The 18,021-nt window shown below is 40.0% G+C and overlaps 1 protein-coding gene across 1 annotated transcript in view; it reads left to right on the plus strand.

Annotated features, from left to right (window-relative positions):
* Positions 1-4,076: 4,076 nt before the first annotated feature.
* The window catches only part of STIL (STIL centriolar assembly protein), a 93,403-nt gene continuing 79,458 nt past the window's right edge, over positions 4,077-18,021 (plus strand). Inside the window, exons 1-6 of the mRNA XM_058303618.1 lie at positions 4,077-4,238; positions 5,692-5,778; positions 9,773-9,880; positions 13,417-13,529; positions 13,820-14,007; positions 15,239-15,486. Coding sequence (XP_058159601.1) covers positions 5,735-5,778; positions 9,773-9,880; positions 13,417-13,529; positions 13,820-14,007; positions 15,239-15,486 — 701 coding nt within the window. The 5' untranslated portion in view covers positions 4,077-4,238; positions 5,692-5,734. The remainder of the gene's footprint in view (positions 4,239-5,691; positions 5,779-9,772; positions 9,881-13,416; positions 13,530-13,819; positions 14,008-15,238; positions 15,487-18,021) is intronic.

Here is an 18,021-nt window from a genome sequence, read left to right on the forward strand (position 1 = left end):
AATGAGATACCATCTTACACCCATAAGATTGGCAGCTATGAAAAAAACAGAAGAATACAAGTGCTGGAGAGGATGTGAAGGAAGGGGAACACTCATCCACTGCTGGTGGGAATGCAGAAGGATCCAACCATTCTGGAGGACAGTATGGCGGTTTCTCAAAAAACTAGCCATAGATTTGCCATATGACCCAGCAATACCACTGCTGGGTATATACCCAGCAGAACTGAAAACAAGGACACAAACCGATATATGTACACCAATGTTCATAGCAGCATTGTTCACTATTGCCAAAAGTTGGAATCAACCCAAATGCCCATCAACAGATGAGTGGATCAATAAAATGTGGTATATACACACAATGGAATACTACTCGGCTGTAAGAACAAACACACTACAAACACATGTGATAACATGGATGAATCTTGAGAACCTTATGTTGAGTGAAGCAACCCAGACATTGAAGGACAAATACTACATGACCTCAATGATATGAAATAAACAAGCTGCCCTAGATAGCAAGAGACTGAACGATAGGCTTACAGGAAATCGGAGGGTGGAGGAAGGATATGAGCCGATGTCTGCAGGGGTGGAATTTAAGATGAGATGGTGGTAAGTATGAACACAAAGAAGAGATAAAAGGGGGGCAAGGGGTTGCCTTTGGTTGGGGCTTTGCGGGTTTGAGGGTGGCTGGGGAGGGACGGATGGGTAACGTTGCCCAAAAGTGGGGGGAGGGAGGGGTAGCATACGAACACAGGAGAGGGTCAGGTGTTGGTGGAGAGTAAAATGCCGAGAAAATCATATCAAAATATAATAAAGAGGGTTACCTGTTTAGAATGCTCGGAGGGGAGGGTCTGATGCAGGACGGGCTCCTGGAGAATGTCTAAATGCTCATTCTGCCAGAGTGGGTGACACCATGGGGTAGAAACCCAAGTAGTGAGAGTGGGGGTGGACCCACATCCTGGGGAGGACTAATGCCATCAAATAGAGGGAACTGTATCCCTCGAGAGAAAGGGTGGCTCCCAGGGCATTGGGGCAGTTGAGCAAGTTAGGCCCTGAACACTATTCCATCTATCTCTGGAAGTGGCTCCTCAGGAAACGGAGGTTGGCTGTCACTGTGGGCACCAAGGTGGAAGGGAAAATGGACGTTAAATGTGTGGAACCAAAGTAAATGGGGGGTAAGAGAGGAGTTTCTTGAGAGTACACAAGGATGGATATAAAACATGTAATATTACACCATAACATATAGGAGATGACAGACTGATAATGTAAACCATAATGTAAAACATAGGATAACTAAAAATGTAAAGAACTGTGTATCCTAAAGTATGCACCATAATGTAAGCACAGATGTCACCTTGTTAGAAAGCTAATGTCTCAGACTCTGTACATCACTTTAAGTAAATATGATATGAATAGGGCGTAAGAGTATCACTGTGGAAGGGAAAAGGTTTTCTGGGGATGTGTGGGAGTACTGTATATTATATATATACATTGCTGTGGTCTAGGACTCCTGTGAAGAAAAGCTGAATAATTAGGGGGGGAAGAAAAAAAAAAAAGAAAAAGATAGGATGTGGAATTTTTTCAAGTCAACATTCTTTATCTAAGTTCTTTATCTAACTTTATCCAAGTTCTTTATCTATCCTTTAAACCCATCGCTATATGCCATTCCCTAGTAAGGGACCATGACATTATATTGGGCTTCAAATTTCGGGGAGTTCTGGATCACAGAGTGTTTCAACAATGGCAATGGAGGGATACTGGTATGGGATACCAATGACAGGTGATATATGGCTGACAGGGAGCTGTACAGAACATATGTCCAGGGTGCATGGTAATGTTTGGATATACTCATAGTGGCAACAATTAAAAACCACAGCAGGGGGGGTACTGGGTTCCTGGCCAGTGGTGCTCTGTTGTGGTCCCTAGGGGAGCAGCGACAGTCTCCCAGGTACAGTGGCGGGGACCGGGAGGGAGTGAGGGTTCAACAGTGAGCCCCTGATGCTAATGACTATGCTTGTGAGCTGATAAACCTAAAATAAGAACAAGGCCTAGAGCAACATTGTGCCTGGGAATTTCCTCCTGTCAGCCTTCATGTTACTCAAATGTGGCCAGTCTCGAAGCCAAACTCAGCATGTAAATGCAATGCCTTCCCCCCAGCGTGGGACATGACACCCGGGGATGAGCCTCCCTGGCACCGAGGGACCACTATCAACTACCAACTGATGATGCAACTGGAAAATGACCTTATACGGAAGGTTCAATGCGGATCAGCAGAATATCCATGTCTACATAAAATACCATGACTTTAAAATGCTGTTTGACCTAAAGTAAGGGGGAAATGGAAAGGAGAAATGAGTTTATATGGCTACGAGTTTCTAAAAAAGAGTCTGGAGGCTGGCAGAAGGATTGCCCTCATGCACAACTGAGCAGAGTCAGAGAGACAGATAAAGCAGATACAACCCCCAGATATCGGTTCCTTCGAGGGCTAAAGAGACCCATGGGAGTTATGGTCATGGCCGATGGGGTTAACTACCAGGGCAGATGGCCCCTCTTTGGAAATGGTGTTTATGTGTGATGAATCTGGACTCAGATGGGATCTCCCTTCATAAGACTTTCATGCTAATGTGCTGGAGGTGCAGTTAATGTTGGGGTTTAAGATATATTTAGGGGATTTGAATCTCTGGACTGACAATGTGATAGCCAGGTCCTGATCTTCAGGTATCTTCTATGTTTCATTCTCTCACTTGGATTGAATCTTGGCTCCTTTACTTATTTAGCTCTGTGGGTTCTCACTGAACAAATATTTATTGTTTACCATGAGCAAGGTATTGATCCGTGGATAGAGGGTGAACAAAACTAGCACGTATTGTGTCTTTGTGAGTTACAGATAGCATGTACAAACTCAGGAACGTTACTTGTCTTCTCCAAGCCTCTATTTCCTCATATATAGAATAGGAATATCAATATCCACCTCTAATGATGTATGTTAAGTGCCTACCACAGTGCTTGACCTACAGCTACCACTTAAAAATATAGCTCTTTTATTATTAGCTATACCTATCCAGAGTGAATTTGGTCCAGGTAAGGCCTTGGCAAATGGGATGGCTAGATTCCAAGCACTCCTGGTGCTCTTCCACACCATTTTCTTTAGGTTTTCTTATTCATGCTTTCATGCTGAACTGAGGAAACCGCCATCATTTTCCTTAAGATGTGTGCACTATACTCCAGGAACTTTTCCAGGACAAGTAGAAAATGACTCTGTGGAACACATATTTCTTGGCTAGTTTGGCACATTTTTCAGCATAGTGTTTTCACTCTCTATAAAGAGTGGTTGCTTATTCAAAACAGGACAACTTAAAAATGCAGCTCAGACACTTCCGTATTGCTCCGGAGACTGAAAAAGTGGAGCATAGAGCAAAGTGTCATTTCAAATCCTGACTCCGCACTAAATAGCTGTGTGATCCTTAGTTTTCTCCCTCGTTGAATACGGATAATAACGCTTGTCTACATTAACTGTTGAGGAAATCGAATAAGATAATGGCGGTGAAGGCACAGTATCGACGTTATGGAGATAAGTATAAACGGTTTATAAAATGCCACATTCTTTGAGGCACAACAGTAATCTTTTTTTTTTTTTTTTTAACTTTTTGTGTTACTGAGGAGAAGGGGATGCTTTTTAGAAAGGCAACTGGAAGAAATCTAACTCCCCTCTCTCTTGCCCACCCAAGCAACTGGTTTGGAGACTACCCCTAGTGCGCTCCCTTCCAGTCGCCTCGGTAACCGAGCGACGATCAGGACAGCGAGCACATCCGGCTTCCTACCTCTCATTGCGCGTGCGTAAGGCCCGCCCCACCTCGGAACTCAACAGTTGACCGAATGAAAGGTTTAAATCTACCAGATCCTTATTCTGGAGCGCGGGTGGCGCCCTCTGTTCCCCTAGGAGGCTTGGGATTGGCCAAGCGCGGGACCGGCGCGGGGCGCTGGTTGGCTGGCGGACCAGTACGTCCCGACGACTGTGCATGACGCAACTAGCACCGCCCCCCCTTCCTGACGGGTCGGGCGTCTGGCCATTCAGCGGGCGCGGCGCGGTCTTCGGTTTCACGGGCTTGTGTTTGCCGCCTCAGTTCCCGCGACCCCAACGTCCTAGAGGCGGGGCCCGAGTCCGTGGCGGTGGCCCTCCTTGGAGCCAACCTTTTCTCTGGCTCAACAAACAGACCCCGGCTTGGGCGGCGGTTGCGGTGAGTGGGACTTTGAACAGCTGGTTCCTCTTGAGGGGCGGCAGCGGGGAGCAGGTGAGGGTCTCTCCCGGGGTTCGGGAATCTCCCGGTGGGACCCGATAAGGACGGCGGGTAAAGTTCAGGAGCCTGGGGTCGATGATGGGAAGGAGGACTGATAGGGGAAACTAAGTGGACCATAAGTCGTTTGAACTAAGGTTTGTGAATGAGGGTTGAGATCGAAAAAGTGCCATTTAACATTGTTTTTGCTGTGCACATTTCTTGAGGACTGAGACCCTTTCGCGTTCGTCCTCGCACTCCTCACTTTATGTAGGCTATATGTAAATGAGGATGGTATTTTGTGTCGATAATGCTTAGGTGGAGATATCCAGTGGGCAATTAGAAATATGAATTTGAAACTCAGAAGAGAGGTGGAAGCTAAAGGATTTGCTGTATGTAGATGGTTGTGGAAGCAATGGGAGTAGGTGAGATTACCCAGAGAGGGCACATAGAGCAAGAAAAGGACACTGATTTAGCACTGGTACAAGTCGGTTTGTGGGGATGCAGAATTTGTCTTACATCTCCACAAGACTTAAGATTCCTTGATAACTCCATTATAGGTCCAGTAAATACCTAACCAAAATTGTTCCTGTCTAATGGTTTGTGGTTTTGCACAAAGTGTGAGATTTTTGGTCAAAATCTTATTAATTTAGCAATTTGGTATTACTGTGTTAGATTAAAGAAATGCTAATTGGTTTCTTTAAATCTCATACTAGCTCTCTGAGGAGTAAAGAAAAACTAGATAATACAGTTCTCAAAATAAATTGTTTGAATAGCAACATGAATAAAGATATTTTGCAATTTTTTTCTAAGCTTTGCCACATTTGCAAACAAGTTAATGTTTAGATTCTTTTCTCCGCCCCTAAAGATCCTATCAACTGTGAAGTAACAATACGTAAGGATTACATAATATGTAAAAATACTGCAACAATTTTCTACCTTGATGTAATGGCAAGAGCAGGATAGGCCTGGGTATCAGAAAACCTCCAATTCTAGATGTAGAGTATCTTCTCACAAGGTATATGACCTTGGCAGTCATATAATATGCATCAAATGTGTATATGTATGTGGGTGAAATCTGGTTAAAATCTTACCTCCCCTACCTAGCTCATTAAGTTGATGCAAGGATATTGGGGAAGAACCTGTCCTTCCCTTAATAATAGGTAGGTACATTGGTAGATTTTTTTGTTTTGTTTGTTTGCCTGGAATAACTATTAACATTAATCTATAGGGAGAATGACTCTAAAGTATGAAAATGATCAGCACAATCCATAAGCATATTATCTTCTTCATCCATAATCACACTAAATATAAGTATCCTAGATACGTTTGCCTATGATTTTCTTAATATGTGGTTAAATCATGTTTCTTCTCATTCTTTGTTTTTATCACTCATTTATAATATTCTCTTCTTTAGGATACCAAGCATTTGAAATTGGATAAATCATTCACTAAATATCATGGAGTCTATATATCCTCTTGCAGGATCCAAAATGAATACCAGGTATAGAAATGCTCTTGCAAAATGTTTTTTTTTCCACAGCTGCTCACATAGTTAGGAAAGATAGGTTGGAAAAGAAGAAGAACATAAGTTGTTGTGTTTTTTTTTTAGGAGATAGCAGGAAATGAACCCAGGATCTCATACATAGAAGCAGGCACTCAACCACTGAGCTCCATCTTCTTCCCAATAAGAGCTGGTTTTTTTCATTTGTTTTTTTGTTTTTAGGAGGAACTCGGGATAGAACCTGGGACCTTGTACATGGGAAGCAGGTGCTCAATCACCTGAGCTACATCTCTTCCCCAAAACATAAGTTTTTGAATCAGGAAACTCTGGGTCCACAGCCCAGCTCAACCACTTAGTAGATGGGGGGGGACCTTGGGCAAATTAATCAACTTCTCTAAGCCTCAGTTTCCTCATTTGTGAAATGGGGAGGGCAGTTTCTATCTAGCAGAAGAGTATTGTGTGAAGGGTTAAGTAAGATTATGGAAATAAAGATTTTGGTACATAGTAGGCACTCTTTAAATATTAGTGCCATTCCCTCCTCATATTTTTGTTATATAGAGTATCATTTTATTGATGGAAAACACTACCTGAACTCCTGAGGTTAAAAATAATAGATTTGAGGAACGGATGTAGCTCAAGTGTTTGAGCACCTTCTTCCCATGTACGAGGTCCTAGGTTCAATCCTCAGTATCTCCTACAAACAGACAAAAAAGACAAATGGAAAAAACAACTTTTACTAGGAAGCAGATGTAGCTCAGTGGTTGAGTACCTGCTTTTCATGTGCAAGGTCCTGGGTTTATCACCTGATTACTCAAAAAAAAAAAATCACGTATTTATTTACATCCTAGACAAGTGGGAAAGTGTTTGGATTTGTTCCCTCTTCCAAACACTTATTTCTTGATTAGAAGAATTTCACAGTAAATATACCACGTTTCCTCCAAAGTCCCCAAGCCTTTTCCCACTGAGGTGGAGTTGGAAGGAGGAGTTTGCCACCTGTCTCCTAATTTTCTCAGTCTGTCATTAACACGGGGACCAGGCAAATTGGCTTATGTTTTTTGGTTGCTTGGATCATTTATTACTCTTTTTCCTCTAGGGAAAAGCAATTAATGCTGAAAGATGAATGTTTTTCTTCCAAATTAGAATTGCATTCATGGGGTACCTTTATTTTCTATATTGTTTTTCTTTGTACCAGATGTTCTTGATGAATACAATGGGAAACAGGACCCAATGAAGCTATCATATTCCTTTTGTTTTAATTTTGGCCCTTCTGTTCTACCCTGCTGCCATGTCTGATTCAAGCTACTATAACATATTCTTACTAGTCCTTGAAAATTTGCCAGCTTCTATTAAGTCTTTTGAAAATTCCAGTTGTGCAATAAATTTAATACACTTTCCTTTTTAAAAATTTCATTATCAGATTAACTATAGTGTCAATTTAATTTCTTACATTCTAGGTAAAATAGTATACTTATGTGCTTTAAACTGATTATTTCTGGTATATCCAACTCTAATTTCTTTTACTCATTTAGTGATCTCTTGGTTTTCTGTAATCTCTGGGGTCAAGGGGAACAGTTCTGAATTTTCTGATAAGAGCTATGAGTCCCATTCCCAAGAAAAAATCACATATACTTTACATGTAAAATTTTATACCCAATTTTAGGGAGTTTGTGTCTCCTCTGCCTCCAAAGTTTTATCTGTGGACCCCAGATTTAAGAAAAAGGCTAAGGGAAGCGGACTTGGCCCAATGGATAGGGCATCCGCCTACCACATGGGAGGTCTGCTGTTCAAACCCTGGGCCTCCTTGACCCATGTGGAACTGGCCCATGCACAGTGCTGATGTGCACAAGGAGTGCCGTGCCACGCAGGGGTGTTCCCCGTGTAGGGGAGCCGCCCAGTGCGAAAGAAAGTGCAGCCTGCCCAAGAATGGTGCCGCACACACAGAGACCTGACACAACAAGATGACACAACAAAAAGAAACACCGATTCCCGTGCCACTGATAAGGATAGAAGTGGTCACAGAAGAACTCACAGCAAATGGACACCGAGAGCAGACAACTGGAGTAGGGGGGAAGGGGAGAGAAATTAAAAAAAAAAAGAAAAAGGCTAATGGCTAACACTTATCGAATCTTACTATGTGTCAGATAATGTGCTAAGTACTTGCATACATTATTTTTATTTAATTTTCATAATAAACCTATGAAACAAGTACTGTTATTATCCACAGTTTTTGTTATTTTTTTTTCAAATGAGGAAACTAGCATAGAGAGATTAACTGTCCTAAGCCATAGTTTTGATAAGTGGTAAAGCCAGGACTTAAACCTGATTTATCTTTTAGTCTGTACTGCCCAAAAAGTAAACCTAAAGTAGTGTAGGTGGTTATAGGCACTCTGAACTACTGAAATTATTAGAGAAATAGCCAAAGATGAGTGCTTTATATATATTGACTCATTCCATTCTTCACTAAACTCTGTAAGGAGGTTCTAATAATTACCCCATTTAATGGATTAGGGAACTGAGGCACAGAGAAGTTGATTAACTTGATCAAGGTCACACAGCTAGCAAGTACTCTACCCCTCATGGCATGCTCCTCTCTTTACTCGTTTTTTGCTTGTTGTCTGCTCATTGGCTGTTTTATTTTGTTTTGTTTTTGCTCGTCTGTGTGCTGTTTTTGCTTGATGTCTTCTCATCGTTTATCTTATTTAGGAGGCACCAGGAACCGAACCCAGGACCTCCCATGTGGGAGGCGGGCACTCAACTGCTTGAGTCACATCTGCTCCCCAGCTAGCAAGTTTTGAAGCCAGGGTTCAGATACAAGCAGTTGATTTCCAGGTTCCTTGCTTTTAACCACTATACCATACTGCCTGTCATGAATAGTTAAATGGTAACTATATTAGATAAACAGGTAAACCAACAGTTTTGTCACTTCCTAGCTTTGTGACCTTGAACAAATTTAATCTCCAATTGTGCCCTCATTTTCAAAAGGGGGGAATTTAAAAACTTTTATTTAGCTATTATGAGCTCAAATTAGATAAGAATTAAAAGCACTTAGCTAGGAATGTGGTAGATCTGAAATTTAAACCTAGTTTAAACTACTACACCATTCAGCTTATAGAGGTATAGACTTTGCAATCAGACACACCTAGATTCAAATCACTGCTCTACTACTTAATTACTGTATGAAGTTAGGGAGGTTACAGTTGGTTATCTATAAAGTGGATGATAATGCTTTTCTGGAACAGTTGTAGTAAGATATCACTGTTAGAGCTTTCTTGCTTTAATTATATATGACTTTGGGCTGTTTTCTCATCATTCCTTTCTACTGCTTTTTCTTATGATACTTTTCTAAATTTACTCCCTCTTATAAAATAGAAATGTTATGATGATACTCTATGGATTTTAACATTGAAACCTTTCTTTGCACTGTCTTTAGGATCCTCGAGGAATTATTTATAATGATAACTTTTTGGTGCTTCAGTAACAAAACTTGTATGACAGGGCTGAGATACCAAGCTTAGAAACATTAAAAAATGATTAAAAATCTATTAAGCTTTTGTAGTTTTTCATTAGTTTATTAGGTATTATCTGGTAGTTATCTAGAAATTAGGTCAGAGGGACATATTTTAAATTTAAATACAAACTATTGGTTTATACTAATTTTTTTATGACTTAAAGATATTTGTATAGTATTGATGCTCCAATTTTTTAAATATTCCATTATTTTTAAAGCTTGTCTGTATATAGCTTTATGTATGCATAGGAAAAAAAGATGGAAAAAAAGTCATACCCAGATTTCAAGTGCTTTTTCTCTTGATAGTAGAGTTGCAAGTGATTTTTATTCTTTTTAGCTTTTTAAAAAATGTTTTTCAACTTTTCTAAAATTATAAAAGTAACCTGAAAAAGCCCCGTCACTTAAAAATAGCTAACTACTTTTCTATCAGTTTCTACCAAGTTTTTTTGCCTTTCCTTGTGCTTTGATTTAAACATTTTTTTAAAGGTTTCCTTTAAGCAGGATGGTACCATTCTACTTTCCTCCATCAAAATGTGCACTTTGGAACCCAACGCCGATTGGAGATTTCACCTACTTACATCTCAGTTACTACAGGTATGAGATGTTTCTCTTTTCAGAGCAAACTAGTATAAAAAGGAGTCATAAAAGGATATGTAGGGCAAAGTTGATTATTGCATTAGTCAGCCAAAGGTGTGCTGATGCAAAATACCAGAATTTGGTTGGTTTTTATAAAGGGTATTTATTTGGGGTAGGAGCTTACAGATACCAGGCCATAAAGCATAAGTTACTTCCCTCACCAAAGTCTCTTTTCATGTGCTGGAGCAAGATGGCTGCCAACATCTGTGAGGGTTCAGGCTTCCTGGGTTCCTCTCTTCCTAGGTCTTCTTCCTGGGCTCAGGTTTCCTCTCTTTCTGGGGTTTGCTTTTCTTTCCTCTGTGAGCTTACTTCCCGGGGCTCCAGCTTAAGGCTTCAGCATCAGACTCCAACATCAAACTCTGTCCTTTGCCATGTCTTTTATCTCTGGGTCCCTACTCACCAAGGGGTGGTGACTCAACACCCTAATGATGTGGCCCAATCAAAGCCCTAATCATAACTTAATCACACCCAGGTACAGACCTGATTAAAATATTTTTGGAATTCATAACCATATCAAACTGCTACAATTATATAACCAGTTAATCACTTTTCCATTCAGAAGCTCCAATCAGATGGCTTCTTAAATCTGTTACTCATGCTTTTGAGAAATCTTAATTTCACACTTAAAATATTCTATAAATCTAAAATTTTTAGTATTGTAGGAATTCAAAGGAGAAGAATAAGAGCCGAGAAGGTTTTTCATAATGTTTCAGCATAGAGTCTTTGTAGAACATTGAGAAGACTGAATTGATTTTTGAGTGGACAGACCAAATTAGAAAGAATAAAAATATATGGTTAGGGCAAGGACCTTGAAAGAAAGACATGGAGGTTTAGATTTAAAGTAGTAGGGGAAAGCGGACTTGGCCCAATGGATAAGGTGTCTGCCTACCACATAGGAGGTCCGTGGTTCAAACCCCGGCCCTCCTGGACCCGTGTGGAGCTGGCCCATGCTCAGTGCTGATGTGCGCAAGGAGTGCCGTGCCACGCAGGGGTGTCCCCCGTGTAGGGGAACCCTACGCGCAAGGAGTGTGCCCCGCAAGGAGAGCCGCCCAGCACAAAAGAAAGTGCAGCCTGCCCAAGAATGGCACCGCACACATGGAGAGCTGATCCAAAAAGATGATGCACCAAAAAGAGACACAGATTCCGGGTGCCGCTGACAAGAATACAATTGGACACAGAAGAACTCACAGCGAATGGATGCAGAGAGCAGACAATTGGGGGGGGGGGAGGTGGAGAGGGAAAGGGGAGAGAAATAAAAAATAAATCTTTAAAAAAATAAAGTAATAGGAATTAGAGACCTATTGAGATTTCATGTGTAAGGGAATTACTTATTAAAAATAGTATTCTAAGATGATTTGCAGCAGGGAGGGCCAAGAGTCAGCCCATTTGTAAGAATTTTCTTTAAGTAAAAAAGGCTTTATGCCATAGCAGTTTAAGGTTTTATCACTGGACTCTGCTTTAAGGGTCAAATCCTGATTTTATCACTTATTAATTATCTGACCTCAGTAAAGTGGCCAAGGATCAGTTTCCTTATTTATAAAATGGGGAAATAATACCCATTTTGTAGCATCTTTGAAAGAATTGAATGAGACAGACCCTAAAGCAGTTGGCATCATGCCTGGAACAAAGGAAGTATTCAATAAATAGTAACTCATAAGAATTTATTTTTATTTTTTTAAAGATTGATTTTATTTATTTCCCCCCCCCCCCCCATTGTCTGCTTTCTTGTGTCCATTTGCTGTGTGTTCTTATGTGGCCGTTTGCATTCTCGGCGGGACTGGGAATCTGTCTCTTTTGTTGTGTCATCTTGCTGCATCAGTTCTCCATGTGTGTGGCGCCACTCCTGGGCTGTGCTTTTTTCACGTGGGGCAACTCTCTTTGCGGGGTGCGCTTCTTGCGCGTGGGGCTTCCCTACGCGGGGGACACCCCTGCATGTCATGGCATTCCTTGCACGCGGGCCACCTCACCACACAGTTCAGGAGGCCCTGAGTTTGAACCCTGGACCTCCTGTTTGGTAGGTGGACACTCTGTATCAGTTGAGCCACATCCGCTTCCACTCATAAGTATTTAGAGTAATGAAGCAACATTGAGATCAAGAGGAAAAAAATGAAACAAGGTGTTTTCAAGAAACAGTTTATAGGATTTGATGATTGACTGGGTAGAGGAACTTAAGGAAAGATACAAATCAAAAAGTGTTCAAATTTTAAATCAGTTGGCAGAGATAGGTGATACCATTGACTGAAATAGTGAGATTCTTGGGGAAGTTCAAGTGGGTGTATGTTAAACCTGTTCTTTGTTTTCTCTTTTCTCCATATCTCTTAGCCTATCTTTCATATTTTCACTTGTTGTCTTTCTGTGCTATATTTTAAATGGTTTCTTTCATTTTTCCACTCTACTAATTTTCTCTTTAGCTGTACTTAATTGCTATCTATCCTGTTCCTTTAGTTTTTTAAAATATGAAATATACTGTATATACAAAAGAATATAATATATGTGCACAGTTTATAAAATAATAAATATATACCCATCACCCATTGATTACAGTCATACCTTGGAGATATTGTATATTTGGTTCCAGACTGCTGCATTAAAGCAAATATTGGCAATAAAGGAGTCACATGAATTTTTTGATTTTCCGTACATATAAAAGTTATGTTTACACTATCCTCTAGTCTGTTAAGTGTTTAATAGCATTATGTCTAAAAAGACAATATGTATACCTTAATTAAAACGTGGCAGATATAAAGTGCGCACATGGTATTGGAAAAATGGCACTGGTAGACTTGTTCAATGCAGGGTTGCAGCAAACCTTCAGTTTGTAAAAACATGCAATTATCTGTGAAACAGTATAGTAAAGTCAATAAAATGAGGTATGCCTGTATATAATCCACTGAGTTTTTTTTTTTTTTAGGAGGTACCAGGAATTGAGCCCAGTACCTCACATATGGGAAGCAGATGCTTAACCACTGAGCTACTTCCACTTCCCTAATCCATTGAGTTTTATTAATAATTGATTATATTTTTTATTTCTTAAAGTTTGTGTGGTTCTTTCATATTTGCCTGGGCTTTTCTTCTATCTTGTTCCTTGCTCATATTTTGGATTTCCTCTTGTACTTCTTTAATCATACTTATTTATAGTCTGTATTCAACAATAGTAGTATCTAAAGTCCATTGACAGTATGTAAACAAATGGGTGTTACTGTGTTCCAATTAAACTTTACTCCCAAAAACAGGAGTCTGGCTTCATAGTTTGCTGATTCCTGCTCTTGGTCATAGAGTTAAGCAAATGCCTGAAGAACAACTATAATGTCTGCTTATTGCCACTCTGGTGTCCAGACATTTCCCTCCCCTCCCACCTATGTTACCTTTGACCCTGATGATCTTTCTGTACTTTTAAAAGATGTGTGTTACATTTCAGTTAGCATTTCATGGGAGAAGGCTTTTTTAGGATATCAGATCCACCATATTCATAAAAGATTTTTGTTATTTTTTAGAAATCCAAAACTTGTGGTGACTGAAAAGACCATTCGACTTGCTTATCGTCATGCTAAGCAGAATAAAAAAAACTTGTCATGTATTTTACTTGGTTCTCTCACAGTGGATGAAGGTAATATATTTGAAAAGATTGATTTGTATGACTATAATAGAAATTATATTTATTGATTTGGCAAACTACTGTGATATATTTTTTGCTAATATTTTTCATTGCAAGTAAAGTAATAAAAATTATAGACATCATAGTATAGTCAGGTGGAAGAATATATATGAAAGTGATTTTTAAAAATAAGAGTTTAGAATACTATTAGTATGATCATAGTTCTTTACTGTGTGTAGCCTTGCTTGGTTAATTTCACATTTTAATTAGCATGCTGTATAGTAGTTGTTTTTATTCTTCAGATGAAGAAGGTGTGACATTGACAGTAGATCGCTTTGATCCTGGTCGAGAAGTACCTGAATGCTTAGAAAGAATCCCTACTGCTTTTCTTCCTGGGGACTTTTCGATTCCATGCAAAGTTCATACTCAAGGACTTTGCTCAAGAGAAATGATAATTCACAATGCAGATGACTTTAATTCAGCTTTTAAGGTGAGATCTGTTTGATACCTTGATTATTATTAATTCAACACAAAAATGGAACTGTCCAGTATGTTGTATTTTAATAAACCTATAATTGAGAACTATTCATAATAATTTCTGATTGAATGGTTGTTGACCTAAGATTCAATTAAGTGTGGCTTCTAAGGATAGAAATGCTAGGTAGATGATTTCTGTCTTAGTTTGCCAAAGGGCTGCCAATTCAAATACCATAAATGGATTGCCTTGTTTGGGGTAAAAATTTATAATCTGGGGTCCTGAAATATCCACATCAAGGCACCATCAAGGATGCTTTCTTACCAAATCTAGCACTGGTAATCCTGTTGTCCTGCCCTGTGGGGAAGCAAGATGGCAGCCAATCTCTGTTGAGGTCCCTGCCTTCCCCTTGGGCTCACCTCCCAGATCCCATCTGTGGGCATAGGGCTTGTCTATTTCTGAGCCCTCTCTCTCAAGCTCAGCTGCTTTTTTTTCTTCCTGAGTTTATCAGGCTATCAGGCATGTGGCTTATCTCTTCAACCTTGAGCTACTCAATGGGCCCAGCCTCTTGCTTAAGCTTTATGCTTAAGCTTTGGCTACTAGTCGTCCTCAAGTCCTCTTTCACATGGCAGGATCAAAAATGCAGATTGGAAAGTGGATGTGGCTCAAGCAGTTGGGTGCCTGCCTACCAAAGGGGAGGTCTGGGGTTCAATTTCTGGTGCTTCCTAAAGAAGATGAGCAAGATAGTAAGCTGGCACAATGGGCTGGCGTGGTGAGCTGATGCAATGAGGAGACATAACAAGAAAACACAATGAGAGACAAAACAAGCAAGAAGCGGAGGTGGCTCAAGCAATTGGGTGCCTCCCTCCCACATGGAAGATCCTGGATTCGGTTCCTGGTGCCTCCTAAAAAGACAAGTACACAACGAACAGACACAGAGCAGACAGTGAGCACAAGCAATGGGAGGGTGGGAGAAATAAATCTTTTTTTAAAAATGCAGATTCCTTTTTTTCTGTATCTCTGCATCCCTGTTTAGATGATCTGACAGTGAGTCAGAGCTGACATATTGATTTTTTTCCATGTAATATTTGTTGGGGGCAACATTCTTCAATAAGAAATTTATTTTCAGTGCAAGTGATATATACTTACGTGTGTGATATGTGTTGGGGGGACATTAAACAAAAAACTTGAATGTTATGGCTGTATTTCAGAGTTATAAAATTATTGTGCAATGTTGATTCCTCAGGCTCTGCAACGCCATGTATGTAGCAAAGATTCCTTGGACTGTGGTAAGCTGCTTTACCTAAGAGCTCATATCACTTCCAGGGAGAGTCTGGACAACATGGATTTTGACTTTCATTGGGCAGCAGTAACTGTAGCAAATACTTTTAAATGCACACCTGTGAAGCCCATCCCCATTATCCCAACAGCTCTGGCAAGAAACTTGAGCAGTAACCTAAATATTTCTCAAGTTCAAGGCACCTATAAATATGGGTAAGTAAAACATATTAATCCAAAATTTTCAATATTGGGTTACATTAGTTTATTTTTAGGATATCCACATAATATGAAATACTTGTGCACTTAGTTTACATGCCAAAGACCTGTGGAAATGTGATAGACAACCTAGGACGGTAAAAAATAAAGTTGTTAATTTTTGCTAGATAAAGAATTTTCTTTAAAAGAGTTGTGCCCAGTACCCAAGAAAAGTCATTTGTAAATTTATATTAAAATTGTTTTTGAATCTTGTGATTTGAAAATGTAGGGGAAATTATCCGTTATATCATTTCACCCTTTGTATTTTGATTAGGCTTTGGGCCATTTTCTGTTTTTATTGCTATAATCTTACTCATTAGGAACCTAAGAGAAACTTGAGACTTTGATTAATAGTATGTACTTTAATTGTAAATAATGAACATTTCAGATAGAGAAAGAGGATAATTAAAAGCTTTACTATTGCTTACCAAATTGTCAATCATTTGAGGGTGGTGTGTCCTCACTTAGCTGGAGTGGTGTCCTTTCTAGCTTCCCATCACCACTCTTGGGTTTCTTGGGAAAAATTAACCAAAATGCATCCTTTCTGATCCTTGGCAGGACTGTTTCCCTGAATTCTTGTCCACTTTCTTTATCCATTGTCTCCTGAGCTAGGTTAGGCAATGTAGGCACCATTTTGTTTCAAAATTTGTCCAGAGGTGGCCTTTTTGGCTTTTTCCATTTCCCCCAGTTCCGGTTAGGTTTCTGTTAGGTGTCTAGTGTTTGCCAAGGTACACTCAATTCCAAGTCTTTAGCTTCTAAAAATGCCTCTTCAAAAGAGGATGAGAAAAAGAGAGGACTTTTTTTCAAGAGAGTCCTTTGAACAGCATGAAAGGTTCCATTTTTGAGTCCCAGATGCTGAACAGAGCACCGTTCTAATTGATGTTGTACAAAGAAAAAAGTTGGTGTATTCCAAAGTCATGAATATAATTGGTGGTCAAAGATTGGAGGAATGTCATGTATGGAACATTTAATTCTCTTGGAGTATAAAGTGCTTCTCAATTGGGACATGGGAATTTCTGGTAAAATTAACCAAAATTTAATTTGTTTTTCCTTGGTACCAGTGTATGAATCTCCTTTCTTTGAATTATCCATCTGTGATCCCTTTGCATGCTGGTAATAACCCAGGACATTCAGTATTCTATCCAATCTGTTATTCCCCTTACCCCTTTCTACCTAGAATTATCTACTGGGTTTGTGACATTTGCATTTTCCCTGACCACATTCACCCCATATTTATAAGGATCCATTTTGGGCTAGATATTGTGCTTGGCACTGGAAATAGATTTTTAAAAATACTGTGCATTAGTATATTAACATTTAAACATAAATGCTATAGTTGAGGTTTATATAGAGTGCAGGGAAAGCAGGAGGGTGTGTCTAAGTTGATCGCAGAAAGCCACAGCTGACTTTTTCATGAAGTACAAATTTATCAGGTGAGGGTGGGGGAGGGAAGAGCTTTCAAAGTAGGTGTGTCTTTTTTTTTCTCTCCCCTTCCCCGCCTCACCCCCCCAGTTGTATGCTTTCTGTGTCCATTTGCTGTTTGTTCTTCTGTGTCCGCTTATATTCTTGTCAGCAGCACCGGGAATCTGTCTCTTTTTGTTGCGTCATCTTGCTGCGTCAGCTCTCCGTGTGTGCGGCGCCACTCCTGGGCACACTGTACTTTTGTCGCGCTGAGTGGCACTCCTTGTGCGTGGGGCTCCCCTCCATGGGGGACACTCCTGCATGGCACAGCATCAGCACTGCGCATGGGCCAGCTTATCACACAGGTCAGGAGGCCCTGGGTTTAAACCCTGGACCTCCCATGTTGTAGGCGGACACTATCTGTTGAGCCAAATCTGCTTCCCAGGTGGGTCTTTTTGATACATGAAGCTCCTGCCTACTCAGGCTTTATCTTCTTGTCATATGGCCTGATAAATTCGTTGTATTGCATTTTAGATTATTTTAGCAAAAAAATATATTGTCAGTGTTAATAAGCTTTTTTTAAAAAGATTTATTTATTCCCCCCATTGTTTATGCTCACTGTGGTAATAAGCGTTTATATTACTAATGGCAATGTTTGTTATTTTTGTGTTTGAAAGCTGTAGCAATAAAATTGACTCAGCAAGTCTACTGTGGTTTTTCATATCCTTGAAATATACTATCAATAATAAATAAAACATTGAAGTACAATGTCCTTTTAAGGAAAAGTGACCTTTTGAGTTCTTTTTCTTTTTAATTAATTAATTTTCCCCCTTGTTTTGCACTCACTGTCTGCTCTCCGTGTCCATTTGCTGTGTGTTCTTCTGTGTCTGTTTGTCTTCCCTTCTCATCTTTCTCTTTAGGCTGCACCAGAAAACGATCCCAGGACCTTCCAGAGTGGGAGAGAGGCACACAGTCACTTCGCTACCTCAGCTTCCTGTTCTCCTGCATCTCTTATTGTCCCTCCTCTGTGTCTTTTTCTATTGTATCATCTTGCTGTGCCAGCTCCTCACGGGCTAGCACTCTGAGTGGGCT

This window comes from Dasypus novemcinctus, chromosome 9 (genome assembly GCF_030445035.2).
Source record: "Dasypus novemcinctus isolate mDasNov1 chromosome 9, mDasNov1.1.hap2, whole genome shotgun sequence".
In the NCBI taxonomy this organism is placed as follows: Eukaryota; Metazoa; Chordata; class Mammalia; order Cingulata; family Dasypodidae; genus Dasypus; species Dasypus novemcinctus.